At 43.3% G+C, this 17,599-nt stretch overlaps 1 protein-coding gene across 1 annotated transcript in view; it reads left to right on the top strand.

The window, feature by feature from the left end:
- SUMF1 (sulfatase modifying factor 1) overlaps positions 1–17,599 on the top strand; it is an 82,393-nt gene that overhangs the window by 30,131 nt on the left and 34,663 nt on the right. Inside the window, exons 4-7 of the mRNA XM_081276063.1 lie at positions 1,577–1,659; positions 3,222–3,344; positions 4,067–4,181; positions 11,157–11,270. Coding sequence (XP_081132189.1) covers positions 1,577–1,659; positions 3,222–3,344; positions 4,067–4,181; positions 11,157–11,270 — 435 coding nt within the window. The remainder of the gene's footprint in view (positions 1–1,576; positions 1,660–3,221; positions 3,345–4,066; positions 4,182–11,156; positions 11,271–17,599) is intronic.

The raw sequence follows: 17,599 nt of genomic DNA, 5'->3' as shown, positions 1-17,599 counted from the left end.
CCTCTTACTCTGAGTGTCATGTCTAAATCTTTCTGACTTGGTCTCAAGAATCGGGGTTTGAAAGGGGTCTTCCTGTTGCCTCGGTTTCTTGGAAGATCCCAGCTCTGAGAAAGGATGAGTGAGAACGGAGTCTGGGGCTTCCAGTTACAGCTATTGCTGGTAGCCGGGACATAGCTCCCTGTCACTTCCACTCAGCCATGCTCAGCAGGATGCTGTGGATGGAGAGTACCATTGTCATGGAGATGACCTTGACCACTGGAGTTTATATTAGAAGACTCCTTTGCAAACTTCTGTTCTTCACTTACTGTCTTTTGAGCCTGTCCTTGTTACTGATTGTCATGGGGAAGATCATGTGAGAATGGTTCCCTTTACTGACTGCTCCTTGAGTCATTAGCCTAAGCTGCTAAGAGCTGAGGTCCTAAGCCCTTTGTGCTGTATTTCCTCTTTGCTAAAACTCAACATGTAGGTGCTGTTGCTGTCTCAAGCTTAAACATGTTGCCAAGGGTCACACTGTAAACTACAAAGCCAAGATTCAAATCTAGTTTTGATGGCTTCAAAGACTTGTTCTTCACCGCTCACTAACTGAGGACCCTTGCTGTTATTATTTTTGTTAAGAAGATGAACAGAACCTTAAAGATCCAAGTAACAGTTTACTGAGCCTTTCCAAGATCTGGCCTCCTCTGGTATTCTGAGGTAGGGGAAGCATTTCACAGATGGGGCTCTCAGGGGCTGGCTAGCTAAGTAGTGAATTTACCCCAGCTCACACAGCCCATGTGGGGCTAGAAATGGAACCAAGGTCTTTTAAAAACATACTCCATTTTCCCTCAGTGATTCAACTTGATTTCTGACCACCTTGGTTCACTTTTGGCCCCACACTTAATTGTAAGGTTAATTGTTTCCCCATGTTTTAAAAAGGAGAAGTACAGGCTGTCGTCCATTTGTCAGAGATCATAGAGGATTAGTCAGCAGTGCATTTTTTTTAAGAGAGAGAGAGAGAGAGAGAGAATTTTTTAATATTTATTTTTTAGTTTTTGGTGGACATAACATCTTTATTTTTATTTTCATGTGGTGCTGAGGATCGAACCCAGTGCCCCGCGCATGCCAGGCGAGCACGCTACTGCTTAAGCCACATCCCCAGCCCCATTAGTGCATCTTTTAAAAATTCTTAGAAGCTAGGCACTGTGGCGCACACCTATAATCCCAACAACTTGGGAGGCTGAGGCAGGAGAATCACAAGTTTGAGGATAGTCTCGAAATTTAGCAAGACCCTATCCCAAACAAACAAACAAACAAAAAAAGCTGGGCATGTAGCTCAGTGGTACAGTGCCCCTGGGTTCATGCCAGAGATATATATATATATAATCTTAGAGCCACGCATCATTTAAATACATACTTATTTCACCACTGTGACATTCTATAATATCAATTGATACTTTCATTGAAGACTTATTTGCAAACCAATCTTTTGATATTTTGGTAGAGGTATATGTTTGGTAACCCAGATGGGGCTTTGGTGCCAAGTGCAATGTTCGACCATCACAGTGGCTAACATCAGCCTCTTCTGGGTTGCTTCGAGGTTGCAGCCGCTCCCTGGTGGTTACCTGTTAAAGGCGCTAACTGGAGACACCCAGAGGGGCCCGACTCTACTGTTCTGCACAGGTGAGTCAGGTGAGGCCCAGGTGACACGCTTCGTTCCATAACAGATTCCTGTGCTCTTGAGAAAGAACCCAGTGGCCATCTTCAGCTATAAGATTATAGCAAGAGTGACACACCATCAGTGATTGGTAGGAAAATGAGATGACAGGAAATAATGTCTGTGAAGACCTAAACACTGTGGCCTCCCAGAAGGCTCTTAATAGATGGCCTATTTCCTTCCTCATTTGCCTGTCAAAGAGTATCTTCTTGCAGATTTCCCCCTTTGACAGGCCTGTTATAGATCTCATGTCATGTTTAATCTTTCCAGTCTGTCCATTTGTTCTGCCTCGTGAGTGCATCTTTATGAGGAAGGACTGACTGTCTCATGGATGGGCACTTGTGTCCTGCCAGGTGGCCCTTACACTCAAGGGCCCACACTCGGGATCCATGTGCTCTGTAGTCCCGGGCTGACATACTTTGGAGCTACCATCTGACTACAAAACCACAGAGCAGCAAGTCGGTCAGCAAGTCTCCAGGGTGGCAAGGAAGTAATTATCTCGAGCAAAAATAGAGTCGACTTGAAGCCCGGAGGTGGAGAGGGTTTGGGTTAGGATCTGTCCCTCCACAGCCCAAGCAGACTGCTCTCCTAACCTCATTTTTCAGGTGGCATTTTCAAGTCTCTATCTTCACAGCATTCCTGGTTGCTCTCCTGATTGCTGGAAGCTGGGAGGACATGAGTTCAGCTTTAGGGATAGGCCCCTCGACAAAAGTCAGAAATCTTTCAGGAGGGCCGGCCCCTGAGCTCCCTATTCATAACTTCTTTCCTGAGTTTATGGGGAGAGGAAAAAAGCAGGCAGAAGGGAGGCAGAAAAATCCGAAGAGGATTATTTTTTGCAGTGTTGGGGATCAAAGCCAGGGCCTCGTGCATACTAAGTACGTGCTCTACCGTGGCGCTGCCTCCCCATGGGATGTATTTTTAAATTCATGTAGTAAACTGAATGGCTGGCTGAGTCAGTCTTCTGAGAAAAGTGCATCTTTTATCAGTGCTGGGAATAGTATCTGGCACATAATAGCTACTCAGCAAACATTCGTTGAAAGAATACATGAAAGTCCTGGTGTAATTACTGTAGAAAACTCAAAGATGTATGTGGAAGGAACTCAGAATGTGTAGACCACTTAAAGACAAAATGAGCAGGGGATTCAATCCAAGATGCCTTCCCCTTCCCTCTATCCCTTGAGGAAAAGGGAGAACGAGTTGGGATCTGCTCCAGCCAGGCAAATGTGACGAGTCAGTCATTTGTGGAAACATAGAAAAGATGCAGAGTTTGAAGCTGGATGTCCTAGGTTGGGTTCTCTGGAAACTGAGGCTGAGATAGAGTTGATCTGTAGAATATCCATTGTGGATCCCCCTGTGGAGGGGACAGAAACTCTAATGCAGGCCCAATAAGTGCATGGAGCTCTGGGGTATGCATGGTCATGGTTTTCATCACGGGGTCACCAACCAAACCGAGGATGAGTAGACATGCCAGTTCCTGTTTCCTGTTCCGGTCGGAGCCTCTGTTCACTCTGCTTTCCCTCCTCCCCAGGCCAAATCATCCGGTGCTCCACGTCTCCTGGAATGACGCAGTGGCCTACTGCAGGTGGGCAGGGAAGCGGTTGCCCACGGAAGCTGAGTGGGAGTACAGCTGTCGAGGAGGGCTGCAGAATAGGTATTGACGGCCTCATGTTGCCCAAACCTTTTTTGTTTAACTCCATGGAACTTTCTTTGCTCAGAAAGTTGAACACAAGCAGCTCTTGTTCTTCCAGGGGTTTCCTCTTCCCTGTGAGGTTACTTAGGTGACACTGGTGAGCGACCCCCTGACCTTTTGCTGTCCCCAAAGCCAGGTTTTGGCCAACAGGGCTCCCTGCAGCCCTGAAGCAACTTCCAGCGGTTCACGTGCTGCTTGTTAGTCCCTGGAGCGGCTTGGCAGGCCGCCTCGCTGTTAGCATTTTCTTATTTTAGGCATCTTCTGAAGCGGTGGTATTTCTTCGCTTCTAGAGCTATGAGACAGAAAATTCATGTTTGGGTCACATCTTCTAGGAAAAGCTCCTTAAAATAGCCATGGCTTTATAAAAAAGTGTGGTGTGGCGCTGCCTGATCACGCTACCAAATAAGTCCAGGATGAGGCCTCCTTCCCCTGCTCTCCCAAGTCCTGCTGTTAGTGATGGGATTGGCCTCCAGCCTTCCGAGTGCTCAGGAAGGACTGAGGTTGTTGGTAACTTGACATGAGCTGTTACAAGGAAACTAGGAAAAACCGATTAAAAGCTCTTCTCTCTATATATGTATATTTTAAAAGCTCACTCAGAGCAAGAGTGTCGTTCCCTCGTCCCTTGACTTTAACCCAGAAGCCCGTTCCCTTTGGCAGGCTGATGCCCGTGTCTCTTCCAACAGACTTTTCCCCTGGGGCAACAAGCTGCAGCCGAGAGGCCAACATTATGCCAACATTTGGCAGGGCGAATTCCCAGTGACCAACACTGCCGAGGACGGCTTCCAAGGAACTGCACCCGTGAGTAGTGACTCTGTGAAGGAGGGTGGCCGCAGCTGCGTTCATCGCGGTCACAGGGACAACACTAGTATTTAATCTGATGTTCTCTCTCTCTCTCTCTCTCTCTCTCTCTCTCTCTCTCTCTTTTTTGTACTGGGGATTGAACCCAGGTGTGCTTTACCACTGAGCTACATCCTCAGACCTTTTAATTTAATTTTGAGACAGGGACTTGCTAAGTTGCTGAGTTTTCTTTTAGTTGCTGAGGCTGGGCTTGAACTTACAATCCTCCTGCCTCAGCCTCCCTAGTAGTGGGGACTATTGACGATTGGCCACCAATCGCCAATAGCCCCCAATTTTATAGTGTATTTTTTCCCCTGATCCCTTAATAAGGTAGACTTGTACAAATTTTAGAAAAAGAAGACCACCGTAAAGAGAAAGCTAAATTGATCTCGTATTGTGCCACCCAGAGAGAATCCTTGGTAGCATTTTACTGCTTTTCCTTTCTGTTCATTCTTGGCTAGTGGATGTTGAATGCTTTCAGTGTGCCAGGCATAGTGCTTAGCCATTTGCATGAATTGTCCCTTTTACTATTGATTCAATTCTGTAAGGTAGGTACTATTTTCCCCATTTTCCAGGTGAGCATTCTGAGGTACAGAGAGGTTAACTACTTGCCCAGGGTTACACTAGCAGGAAAGTGGCACAGCTGGGATTTGAACCAGGTCGGTTTGTTTTCAAAGCTCATGCTCTGAACTACCATATTGGCTGGCATACGTGTTTCTGGTGTATGTACATCATAGATTTTTTTTTTACATAGCGCATTTGGATCACACTGGACACAATATTTAAAATCCTGTTTTTACCTACTTAATATAGGGAACATTTTTTTCTTCCTTCCTTCCTTTTTTTTTTTTTTACATGAATAGTTGTCACCAATACATTTCTTTCAGTAGCTGGATAAACAGTCAAAGGAATAAACATTTATTTAGCTCTGATTGTTGCAGATTTAGGTTATTATTTTTTTTTGAGGGGGTAAAACATACAGTGAGTATCTCATACATAAATATGGAGCTGCATTGCTGTCTCTGATTTTTAAAAGACAGGTGCGTAGGGCTGGGGTGTGGCTCAGTAGCAGAGCGCTTGCCTAGCACGGCTGAGGTACTGGGTTCCATCCTCAGCACCACAAAGAAAACTAAATAAAGAAAACAAAGGTATTAAAAAAAAAAAAGACAGATGTCTAGCAGTGAAATTAAAGAGTCAAAGGTTAGAAAATGTTCTTTTTTTTTTCTTCCTTTTTCTAGTGCTGGGGATTGAATCCAGTGCTTTGTGCATGGCTAAGCGCGTGCTTGACCGAGCTACATCCCTAGCCCTACAAAACTTCCTTGGTTAAGACTTTGGAATATATGGCCCTGTGTTTTCCAGAAGGCCTGCAAGAGTTCCTATCTCCCTGCTCTTCTGCTGCATAATCATACACTAATGAAACCGTGTTAAAAAACTGTCTTAGTCCATTTGTGCTGCTATAACAAAACACCACTGGCAGGCCAATTTATAAACAGAAATGTATTTCTCCCAGTTCTGGCAGCTGGAAAGTCAAAGATCAAGGTACCAGCAGCCGTGGTGTTTGCTACATCCTCTAGAGGGGTTGACCGCTGTGCCCTCACCTGTCTGGGAGGCAGAAGGACAGGGGAGCACTTCCTTCAACCTAGAGCTGTTTTGTGAGGGTACTAATCCCATGCAGAATCACGCAGCATCCCTTAGTCACCCTCCCTGTAGAGACCACCCCTCTTAACACTGTTGCATTGGAGATTAAATTCCAGCATGAATTTTGAGGGGGACGCCATCACTCAGAGTAGAGCCAAAACATTTTCATTTTCTCTTAACACACTGAGGAAATCAATCTTCTGGGAAAATAGCCCTATATTAAATTTGTTGTTTAGAGAATCATTTTTTTTTCCAACAGTCTTTCAAACAATTATCATGTTTTGAAAGCATTTGTATTTTTGTTTGACACAAAAATAACGCTTCCCAAATCGATTTGTGTTTATTTGGTACATGATCAAAGGATTACAAAATTGCTGCTAAAAAATAAAATAAGTGAACGACTTAGTCATTTTTGGAAAAGATGAACGACTGAGAAGCTCGTGACCTACCAGAAATTGAAAATTAATGTGACCTGTCCTGATTTCAGCATTGTATTTTTTTTTTAAGATTTAAGAGCAGTAAGTTTATATACCTAACAGTACAGCTTCAAAATATCTAAAATAAAAGCTGATCAAAGTATAAAAATGGTTTATGATCCAGCTTACTTGGTTTAGAAGACATGACACGAACATATGCTTATTATAGTTGTACACTGGAAACACATGTGAAAACCAGCACCTTTTACACGTTCATTGAACAAACCTGAATGTGGGGGATACATGTGACCACACTTCACCCAGCAGACAGACAGCAGTAAGCACTGCAGAGGGTGTGGAGGAGCTGGATCTTCACAGGGGCTCGTGGGAATGTAAGAAACTGCAACCATTGTGGACCACAGTTTGGTGAATCTTCAGAAGGCTGAACATTAGAGTTACTTATCACTTCGTGATTCCACTCCTAGGTATGCGCCCTTTCACTTTTCAGAACCAGTGACATCCTCATCATTTAAGTGGCAGTTGAACTTGGGAGGCATACCTTTTACTCAAAGTACTCTTCTATTTCCCAGGACAATTCCCAGGACAATACAATATCCACCACATGTGAGCTGGGGAGGTCCACAGTGCTCCCAGCAGCTGGGCTGAGTGGGGAGAGGGGGAAACAGCTCGGGGCCCAAAGAGCCAGGCTGGAGGGGAGGCCACGGCACCCACCTCCTTGACGGCTTTGCCCCGATCCTCAGCATCGTAGTTTTCAGAGCAGGATAGAAATAAAAAAGAAATTGCATGAGAATAGCACTCAAGTGTATGCATGCATTTATGTGTGTGCATCAAATTCCATATGTGTGAGTTATGCATATGATTAATTAACACAAACCCATGGGAAATGCATGATTGCACAGGGGCAAAGACTAATCAAACCATGTGGTAGCCAGTTCCTCCCAAGTTTCCTTCAGGACAGCTGCTGCCCTCCCAGGACATAGTTTTATTCAGTGAAGACCATGCCTGGAGGTCTTCGGGAAGAGATGATCTCAGCCCTTTTCTCCACTTCAAATGGGAGAAGAGCCCAACTTGCTGCGTGGAGCACTGTGCTGAGGGTGCCTAGTGGGCCACCTTGGGGCAGCAGAAGTGGCGCTGCAGGGTGAACAGAGTTCCATTGGAGGTGCTGATGTGGGTGCTCGTCAGACCTCAGAACAGGGGATGGCTGTTACGGCCCCGCAGCAGTCCTCCGAGTTGGAATCTGCCAGGGAGTGTGTGACAACTCACCTGTACACACAGCAATCCCTGAAAATGGATGGCACTGCTGTGGATCCACGAGAGACTGTCAGGAGAAGGGCTTCAGCAGCCTGGGTCCACTCAAGGATGGCATGCTGTGACAAGGAAGGCCACTGCTGTAAACCTCGAAGCCAAGAGGGTGCTCCTGGGCGGGTGGTAGGTGCAGGTCTCAGTAGTCGATATGCACATGAGATATCTTTGAAGGTCAGAGTGTGGAAGCAGCCACGTGATCAGCAGTTGGGCAGGATTACGAGGCCCCCAGATGGGCCAGTCTCAGTTGAGAGGGTAATGGCCTCCATCCCTGCTCTCATTTGGATCGGTCTGTGATAACTGTTTCTGAAGGATGGGACAAATGATGGAAGTGCCTGTTTTAGCAGAAGGCCATGATACAGCTGTCTTGGGCCATCATGCACTTATATTGTACAGCACTTGCCACTACAGCAGCGCCTAGCTCTGTTTACCTGGCTGCCGAGGAAAATTGAGCTAGGTCCTCTCAAGTCAGTGCACTGTTGCAGAAAAACACGAAATTTGTGGCAAAATAAGGACATTCTTCTGATATTTAGAGCTGGAACATTGGATGGGGGGAGATCAGCACATCTTCCTACCTGAAGAAGTTGCCATGGAAGCTACTAAGACAAAGTTAGAACAGTTACCAGGAGCCTCGAAAGAACCAATTTTTTTATTTATTTATTTTTTATTTTTTCTTAGTTCTTGGCGGACACAACATCTTTGTTGGTATGTGGTGCTGAGGATCGAACCCGGGCCGCACGCATGCCAGGCGAGCACGCTACCGCTTGAGCCACATCCCCAGCCCGAAAGAACCAATTTTTGAGATGCAGGTGTGGTGGTCTATGCCTGTAATCCCACTGGCTCAGGAGGCTGAGGCAGGAGGATCACCAAATTGAAAGCCAGCCTCAGCAACTTAGTGAGACCCTAAGCAACTTAGGGAGACCCTGTCTCAAAATAAAAAATATAAAGAACTGGGGATGTGGCTCAGTGGTTGAGTGCCCTTGGGTTCCATCCCCAGTACCAAAAAAGAAAAAAAAAGGACCAATTGGAGAAACCAGACCTGAGGAGAAAGCAAGAAAGCCAGGGAGAGGTGACCCCCACCTATGTTTGGAGACTTATTGTGACCTCTGTCTTTCAATTGAGGCTTTTCTTGAGCTGCTCTGCTGCTATTCATGTGCTCTGGACAGTTGAGAGCACATATGTACTATCGTAAAGTGGCTTCCTCACTGGATAACTCATACATTTAATTATTTCATATCTGACTTGAAACCAAGGAAAATACTTGGACCACAGTGAGCCTAAAGAATTGAATGCAGGGGCTGAGGTTGTGGCTCAGTGGTAGAGCATTTGCCTACCATGTGTGAGGCATTGGGTTTGCTTCTCAGCACTGCATATAAATAAATAAAATAAAGGTCCATGAACAACTAAAAAAGTATATATATATATATATAAAAGAAAGAATTGAGTTTACATTTTGCTGGGTCACCCTCGTACCGTTGAGTTCTTTCTGGTTTTAATGGGTATCACTTTGTTCACCTGAAGGTTAGCTTGTCAGAAGCCCTTGTCTTGTATCTGTTTTCTTTTGAGGCTCCTGAGGGTAAGCTCTGGTTAATATGATTAATTTAACTTTGAGTAGTTGAAATTTTCACTTTTCTTAAAGAAATACATACAGTAATTTAGGGGCTGGTGACCTTCTGATTTTACCTCAGTTAAACATCAGATTACTTAAAGGGGGGAGAAAAACGCCCAGATTTTTTGGGTAGGTCCCATTATTTTTCCATTTATGGATCAGCAGCACCCAGAGAGGTTGAAGTACTTGCCTGATGTTAACTGGTAAGTTGGGACCTCAGCCTGGCTCTTGAGAGTGGCTCTGTCTGTTCTTTCTAGAAGCACCCCGGCCCCCCAATAACTCCTTCCTCCAGGATGTTTAATTTTAAAATTGTGCTTATTCTCCTGCTTCTCCCCTTCCCTTACTGAAGCACATGAATTTCTTCTTTCTGACCCTCTCCAGATTTTTTTAAAAAACAGCTCGTGTTGTGGCCTCTCCTCGTCTCAGACCTGTCCTCCAGTGTCTGCTGAGACACCTCCACCTCTGTGGGGGACAGTACCTGGGGCCAGAAATGTTTCCCTCTTGGAATTTCTGTGGCATTTTCTCTCCCTCTGTTACCCCGCTTGTCCCTTCTGCCTTTTAGAACTGGATTTTTAGTTTCCAGTATTTTCTTCTCTCCTCCCTCACTACGCTCTTGGGATCTTAGTCACACTGAACCTCTCCCTGCCTGTAGTTGCTGGGCTTGGAGTAACTGAATGAAGCAGTGCCTAAGTACTGCTGTTTCCAGAACGAATGGTGATTGTGGAGGCAGAGTGTCAACAGTGTTCGACTTTCCAACTCATCAGATGAGCTTCTTTTCAGAGTAGCTTCCTAACTTTGATTGAAATGCTCTGAATTGCCCAAGCAGCAGATGCTTCCATATTCATGTGTACATGTGAAACCATCTGAAGCCACATAGAAATGAATGTTATTTTATTCATTCTTTCAGTCCTACTTCGTTAGCATGGAAAAAGCACACATTTACCAAAAGATAAAAGGCTCCAAGGATAACCTGATTTTTTTTTTTCATTGAAAAAATGAAATTTTCCTTTCTGCTCACAATATCTTTTAAAATATTGGAGGGGAGGGAAGGAGAAGGTACTGGGTAATGAGATCTATCAAATTAAGTGCATACAAAAATATGGTATAATGAATCCTACTATTGCGTGTAATTATAATGCACCAATAAAAATTTTTAAAAAAGATTGGGAGAAATTTTAAGTTATGAAACTAGCGAATCTGTTCTGCATTTACTGTTGTTTAGTTAAAGATTTTTTTCTTGCCCTCCTGTTTTGGATGCTTTCAGGCTATGACTGTGACCATTTTATGCGTCACTGTCTGACCTGCCTTTCAAATGTGGTATAATTCCTACCTGAATATGTAATTTGCTTCAGACTTCCATATGCCAGAGACTGCAAACCCACTATTTCAGGTACACTCAATAAGGAGTTCACATTTTCCATAAAAACAAATCCTCTCAGTTTTTAATGGTCATGGCTCAGGCAGGTCGGAGGGGGCTGATGGAGAAGACAGAGTGGACCTGGGGTCGGTCAGTGCTGAAAGACACTGTGGCTGGGGAGCTGACCTCAGGGGACAAGACTCACAGTGAGTCCAGTGTGCTATTCCTCTTAATGATCTTGAAGGTCTCACTGTTATCTGTGAACACGTGTGTGCACAACACACACAAACACACACCATTGGAGATTTGACGTATGATCAGCTCTAGTCAGTCTATCAGAAATAATTGCACAGCCTTCCATGCTATTTAATGTAAACTCCTCTTAGATTCCTATAATCCCTTTGAGGACTCAAAGTAAAATAAAAAAAATGCCTTTTTCTTTGTTTTCATGTTGGTCAAATTGTATTTTGACTGTTGGGAATGAAAATTAGTATTTCTACTCTGAAATTATAGCTCTTAGCACATTTCTGCCCCAGAGAGGTTCTTTTGAACGAGGGCAGTGCTTTGACAGCATTTCCCTTCTCTGCTTTTAGGTGGACGCCTTTCCTCCCAATGGTTATGGCTTATACAACATAGTGGGGAACGCGTGGGAGTGGACTTCGGACTGGTGGACCGTCCACCACTCTGCTGAAGAAGTGCTCAACCCAGTGAGTATCTTCCGCTGAGCTCGTATCCTGGAAGGTAGCTCTGTCCTCTGGGCAGACGAGAGCAAGGATTTCTGTTCTCACGACATCAATCTTGAATTTCTCTAAAGGGACACTAAGCATACCTCGCTTGTAGTCTTCAAGTGTCATATAAATTGTCTGTGAGCATTTTTTTTCCCTTTTTGGTGTCAAGGATGAACCTAGGACCTCATGCGTGCTGGGCATATGTACCACTGAGCTACATCCCCAGCCCCTATGATCTTCAATTAGCTGCTGGATGGTAATGGTCATTAATATTTGAGAAATTATACTCAATCTCATAAATTTGATCAAAGAATGATATATAAATAACTGTGCAAAATTCATTAATGTTTTAGTATTAACTCCTAAGATCTGTTAGGTGGTATTTTTCTTGTAGCTACTTGGCTGAATTTTGATGGGTTCAAGTTTTTGATTCAGCAAATTATTTCGACAAAATGAGAATGTTGAGTAAATGTTGAGCCAGAAAGTTGGGTCCTTCAGTGATTATTTATTTCTTGAACCTCTTCATATATCAGACTTTGTATGACATTATTCACAAATTTGTCCCTTTTTTCTATTCTGGTGTGGGGATTGTTGAATGCAAGCTAGTATATTTCCCTACCTCTGAAACCACTCTCTCGTACAAGATACATAAAAATTAAAACGCTAAGTGGGCATATGTTTGGAAAGCTCTTCCTTTAAAAAGAACATCTTTGAATATTTTTTGTTGTGTGAACAGATTGGGGGAAAATTTTATGTAAAATTCCATATCTAGAAAACTAGGCATTCATAAATCAGCCCAAAGGACAACAGTAAGCTGTCCACGCTGAGAACTGGGTGTGCTTGGTGAATACTTTTGGACAAGCACAAAACACAACGATAAGGAAAATGAATTCTTCCAGCCTCTCCCCACTGGAGGGTCAAAAAGCTCAGCGTTATTGTCAGACTCTGTGACTCAGGTCATTTTTCAGAAAGTGCAGATAAGTTTCTGTTGGATATGCTTACTTTGTCCTCACAGGAAAAAAAAATGTGCATAATTTAGAGACACAGATCTACTTTTTTGGGTATGAAGGCAGCAACTGAGTTCTTCAGAAATTGTTGTTCTCCCTCCTTTTCTTTTACTTTCTTGGGGGACCTGTGGAAGTAGCACTGAAAGACAGCCTGTCTCTTCAAAATGAGAATAAGATTGCAAAATTCTCAGGGAGTTTGTGGATGCCATTCTCTACTGGCAAAATGTGACTTGGCATTTGCTATCAGAATCAGAAATAGGTTTTTTTCCCTCTCAGATAAAAAGCATCTGCATGTTTGGAAGGGTGCACAAGGCTTCAGAAATCCTGGCAAGTTGTGAATGTATCTATCTGACCATCTGGTGTTGAGCTGAGTGCTTATTAGCTTTCAGTCTTATAACTGCTGGGGCTTCTTCTAAGGATTTGCAGAAAAATTCAGATTTTTTTTTTTAATTTTTATTTTACCAGTCCCAGGCTGTGTCCTGGAAGTTGCCCTTGTTCTAATGAAATCGCTCATACTTTAGATTTGTGTTTGTCACAGTGGCCTTGATTTGACCGGGCAGCAGTTGTAAGGACTGAAGAAAACTCACTCCATCCTTTGGATCTTTACAGCTTTCCTTCATTTCCAGTGCACGAGCTGTCATCATCTTTCACCTGGCTTATTGTACCAGGTTTCCTGGCAGCTGGGCTTCCTACCCTCACTGTGTTTGCTGCCTTGCAACTAGAGTGATCTTCATGGAGCAAGTCAAATGCTATCACCTCCCTGTTTAAAATCATAAGGGGTTTCTTACTGTCTGCAGAAGGAAGATTTCTGAATATGACTTCTGAAGCCTAAAATAATCTGGCCCTTGCTCATCTCTCTTTAGCCACACCCTTTTCTTTTTTAAACATTTAATTATGAAATGTCACAAAAATCCAGAGGAGTACAGAAAATAGTATAATAGATACCTATGTACTTACTACTTAGATTGAAGATGTGTTAACAGTTTGCTATATTTACCTTGATTTTAACCAAAGAAAAGGAACAAAACTGTTCTTTTCAACATTTGGTGAACTTCCAGTTATCCGTTAGCTTGGAGTCCTGCTTCCCTGAATGCTGAAATGTAACATCAGACAAGTCCCTGAGGAAAGTGGAGAGTAGAAAGGAAGAAGCTTTATTTAAAGGGTAGTAGAACAGACTTCTCCCCAAAGGAAGAAGGGGACCCAAAAGGTGGAATCCCTGGGATGAGGAAGTCCCATCCCTTTATACATCTAAAGTTTCCTTTGTTCTTCTACATTCTTGCCCCTTATCTTGTTCATTTCCCTTCATCCTGTACAGGTGACTGGGAGATGCAGGTGGGGAAGGAAGAAGTGGTAAACAGGTGGGCTGAAGGGGTGGGGGGTGGGGTTGTGTGTGGGGGGGAGTGATCCCAGCAGGAAGCAGGGTGCAGGGTGAATTAATTAGCAGTTCCCTGTCTGCTCAGGGGTTGCTATATTAACAGTTCTTTGGGAAGGGCAGTATCCGCCAGGGGACATTCACATTTCAATCTCCCTTAGCAGAGTTTTGAACCTTTTGGACCTAAACCGGTTTGGTCTGTTTTTCTCAACTTGGGCCCATTCATCCATCTATGCTGACTACCTATTTTTTTTTTTTTTTTTTTTTTTTAAAGAGAGGGTGAGAGAGAGAGAGAGAGAGAATTTTTAATATTTATTTTTTAGTTCTCGGCGGACACAACATCTTTGTTGGTATGTGGTGCTGAGGATCGAACCCGGGCCGCTCGCATGCGAGGCGAGCACGCTACCACTTGAGCCACATCCCCAGCCCCATGACTACCTATTTTTAATTCTGGCTTCATTGGTATTGTCTTTTCAAAAACTTCATCTGTTGTGTTCAGGGTGTACTATTATTTCACTGTTTTTTTAGTTATCATTTTTTAAAAAAATATTTTTTGATTGTAGTTGGACACAATACCTTTATTTATTTAGTTTTATGTGGTGCTGAGGATCGATCCCAGGGTCTCCCACATGTTAGGCGAGCGCCCTATCACTTAGCCACAACCCCAGCCCCTTAGTTATCATTGTTTAATGTCTTCCTCTGATAAGGAATGTCAGTTGTTGTTTTTGGGTTTTGGTCACATCTTGTTTTCTCACATGTTTAGTTATTTTTGATTGAATACCAGACATTGTATGTAAAAAATTATTTGAGATCTAGATAGTTTGATCCTTCTCTAGAGCATGTTTACCTTTGCTTCTGAATACTTCTATTTCATCTTAGTTCAGTGCAGTCAGGAATTGAGATCTGAAGTTGAGCTTTAGTCCCTTGAGGACTGGTCTATTTTTAGTTCAGCCTGGGAAGAGTTTTCAAAGTGCCAGCCACTTTGTCTGGGGGGTTTTACCATGATTTCTCCTCCTTTCAGGCCTGAACTCCTTTTCCCCACCTTAGGCTGTGAGTCTATTGAAAGTCCTCTTTCATATCTACTGCTATTTGAATCAGTTGACCTCTAGGGAAAATAAGGTCACCTTTCAGGGTTTCCCTTCTCTCTGGGATTTGAACTCAAATTATTCTAGCTCTAGTAGTTCTTGTCTGGTCTGATTAATTCCTATTTTTCTTTTAGGTCTTAATTTATTTGCCTTTCTTCCCTAATGGCCGTGTATCTCTAGTGCTTAGCAAAGAACCTAGTTTGTAGTCATTGGCTCTTCAATATTCCAATTCCAGGTATGTAGAACTGGTGGGAGGGGGTGGGATCACTGTTCAGACTCCAGGCATTTCAAAAGCAAACGCTGGTTAGGAGCTTGCATTTTTAAGGAAAATTTTGACCCCAAATACACCTATGATTAGTAAGCATTTCAACCCAAGATCTGACCTCTTCAGGTGTCATATATTTATGTTAGCTCCAAGACTAAGTCCTGATGGCAAATAATTGTAAAGGTTTTTATAGAGCTTGGGAAAAGTCAGTTCCCAAAGGCTATTCAGGAAATACCTGTTTTCTTCTTCAGTGGCTTTCAGGGAGCAAAAGTTAATCATTAATTTTTATTTTATTGGGCAGTCGTTTATGGCAAAAGCAGTTTATGGAAGCAGCCTTGTGTGCTGTGTGTGTACACACAGTCCTGAGAGGATGAGGTATCTGACCATATGAAGTGAGGGTTGGTTTGGTGCTGGGTGTGTATATGTGTCCCTGTGGCTGTCCTTTTCTGGTGGTTTCAGAGTTCCCATGTTAAAATGGTATTGTGTCCTTCCACACAGGCGCTGTCCACAATGTGGCCATCACTGTGATATATTTTAACCCAATAATGTTTTATTTTATTTATTTTTTGGTACCAGGGATTGAACCCAGAGGCACTTTATTAAAAGAGTTGGGGTATGGCTTAGTAGTATTCTTTTTCTATTTTATTTAGAGACAGGGTCTCACCAAGTTGCTTGGGGTCTCACTAAGTTGCTGAGGCTGGCTTTGAACTGTGATCCTCCTGCCTCAGGCTCCTGAGTTGCTGGGATTTCAGGCATGCACCACCATGCCCTGCTAATGTTTTTTTGTTTTGTTTTGTTGGTAAATGTGGTCTGTATTTTTTTTTTCAGTTGCCTAAATGCAAAATCCATAAAATCCATAAAAAAATCTGTGACAGCACATAGTGCTTTCTAAAAAAAAAAGTAGACCTTATGTAACATCCTAGTTTCTCAACATCTGCCTCCTCGCCCTCAGTAGACAAGTTCCAGGCTGGTTTCTGAGGAAGACGGAGATATGATGGGACAGAGTAATCTAAAATATTTTTTCTTCCTCCTCTGAGAAAACACTGCTGCACTTAAGGGGCTTCTCTTCCCCTGCCACCCCTGCCCCCAGGGAAAGACTCCAGTCTTGGAATTAGTCAAAATATTAGGTTTTTTTTTTTAAATTTTTTTTGTTGTTGATGGACATTTATTTATTTATTTATATGTGGTGCTGAGAATCGAACCCAGTGCCTCACATGTGCTAGGCAAGCACTCTGCCACTGAGCTACAATCCCAGCCCCAAAATATTAGTTTTAAATAATAATAATATTTTAATAATAATGTTTAATAACTTTATAGTTGTTTCTAAACTTAAAATATTTCTTAAACTTATGTATGAATAGGGAATAATGATATCCCTCCCATGAAACTGTTGTGGAATTAAGTTTGTTAGTGTGTGGGAAAATACTTTCTATACTTTGAAGGCTCTGCTGTTGGTGTTTTCCTTGTTTTGTTTATGTTATGTTTTGGCTGTTTTATTGATATATTACATGCTTGTAGGGGAGATAATGAGGAATGTTGGCCCGTGGAAGCAAGGGAAAGAAAATTATAAATAATGATTTCTTTCTGTTTTTTTTTTTTTTTTTTTTACTGGGGATTGAACCCAGGGGCTTTACCACTGAGCCACATCCCCAGCACCCCCCCCCCCTTGTTTTTTTCTTTTCAGCCAGGGCCTCATTAAGTTGCTGAGGCTGGCCTTGAACTCTTGATCCTCCTTCCTCAGTCTCCCGAGCCACTGGGATTCTAGGCATGTGCCACCGTATCTGGCTCTGTAAGTGGTGATTTCTTGGTATTCCTCCAACCTGTGTCTTTTGTTGGCATATCAGTCATCCTAACATCGGAGTCCCGGGGAACAAAGTGTTCCAGAGTGTGTTCCTCCTCACCCCTGCAGCTTGCCACATGTTAGCTAGAGATCTGTTTTGTTTCTGTCAACAGAAATAATATGAATCTGTTACACAATGGATTTGGATTTGGTTGTACAGTAGATTATATTAATGCTGGACATTTTGGAAATGTGCACCTTTTCTCAGAGCTGTTTCCGTTTGGCGTAGAATTTATGAGAGAAGCTGTAAACCTACCTTCTGTGCCCTGGTGGTGTAGAGTTTGATCTTCACTTGTTTTGAAGTTCACCTATCCACTTGTGGCATGTTAAATGAACTTTGGGCATGTGCCAGTCCTCTGATTGAGATCCACATGTGGGCAGGTGCCAGACTTGTTAACCCTTCTTAGATACTTTTGCCGTCCCATGATTGGCCTCGGCTTGCGCGTGCATTCCTTTTTTGTGTCTCAAACCACCATGCTTGAATCTCTTCTCTTCCCTACATCCCTGCCTCTGGCCTCCCACCGATGCATGTCTCAGTGTGTAAGAAAACACTAAAGAGCTCTGCAGACTGTCTTCTAGTCCTCCTCTCCCTGTGGCACTAGATGGCCCTTGATAAGACAAAGCCTGGCACCAAAGGTAAAAGGTCAAAGTCACGCCATCCTCTGCCTTTGCTGGGATTGCCTTGCCCACCCACAGGCTCACCTGCTCAGCAAGCACCCTCCAGTGTCCAGTAGGTGCT

The sequence above is a fragment of the Spermophilus citellus genome (genome assembly GCF_964194105.1).
Source record: "Spermophilus citellus genome assembly, chromosome: 19".
NCBI classification, from domain to species: domain Eukaryota; kingdom Metazoa; phylum Chordata; class Mammalia; order Rodentia; family Sciuridae; genus Spermophilus; species Spermophilus citellus.
Note: the sequence above shows the minus strand (reverse complement) of the source record. Positions and strands in the feature narration are given on the sequence as shown.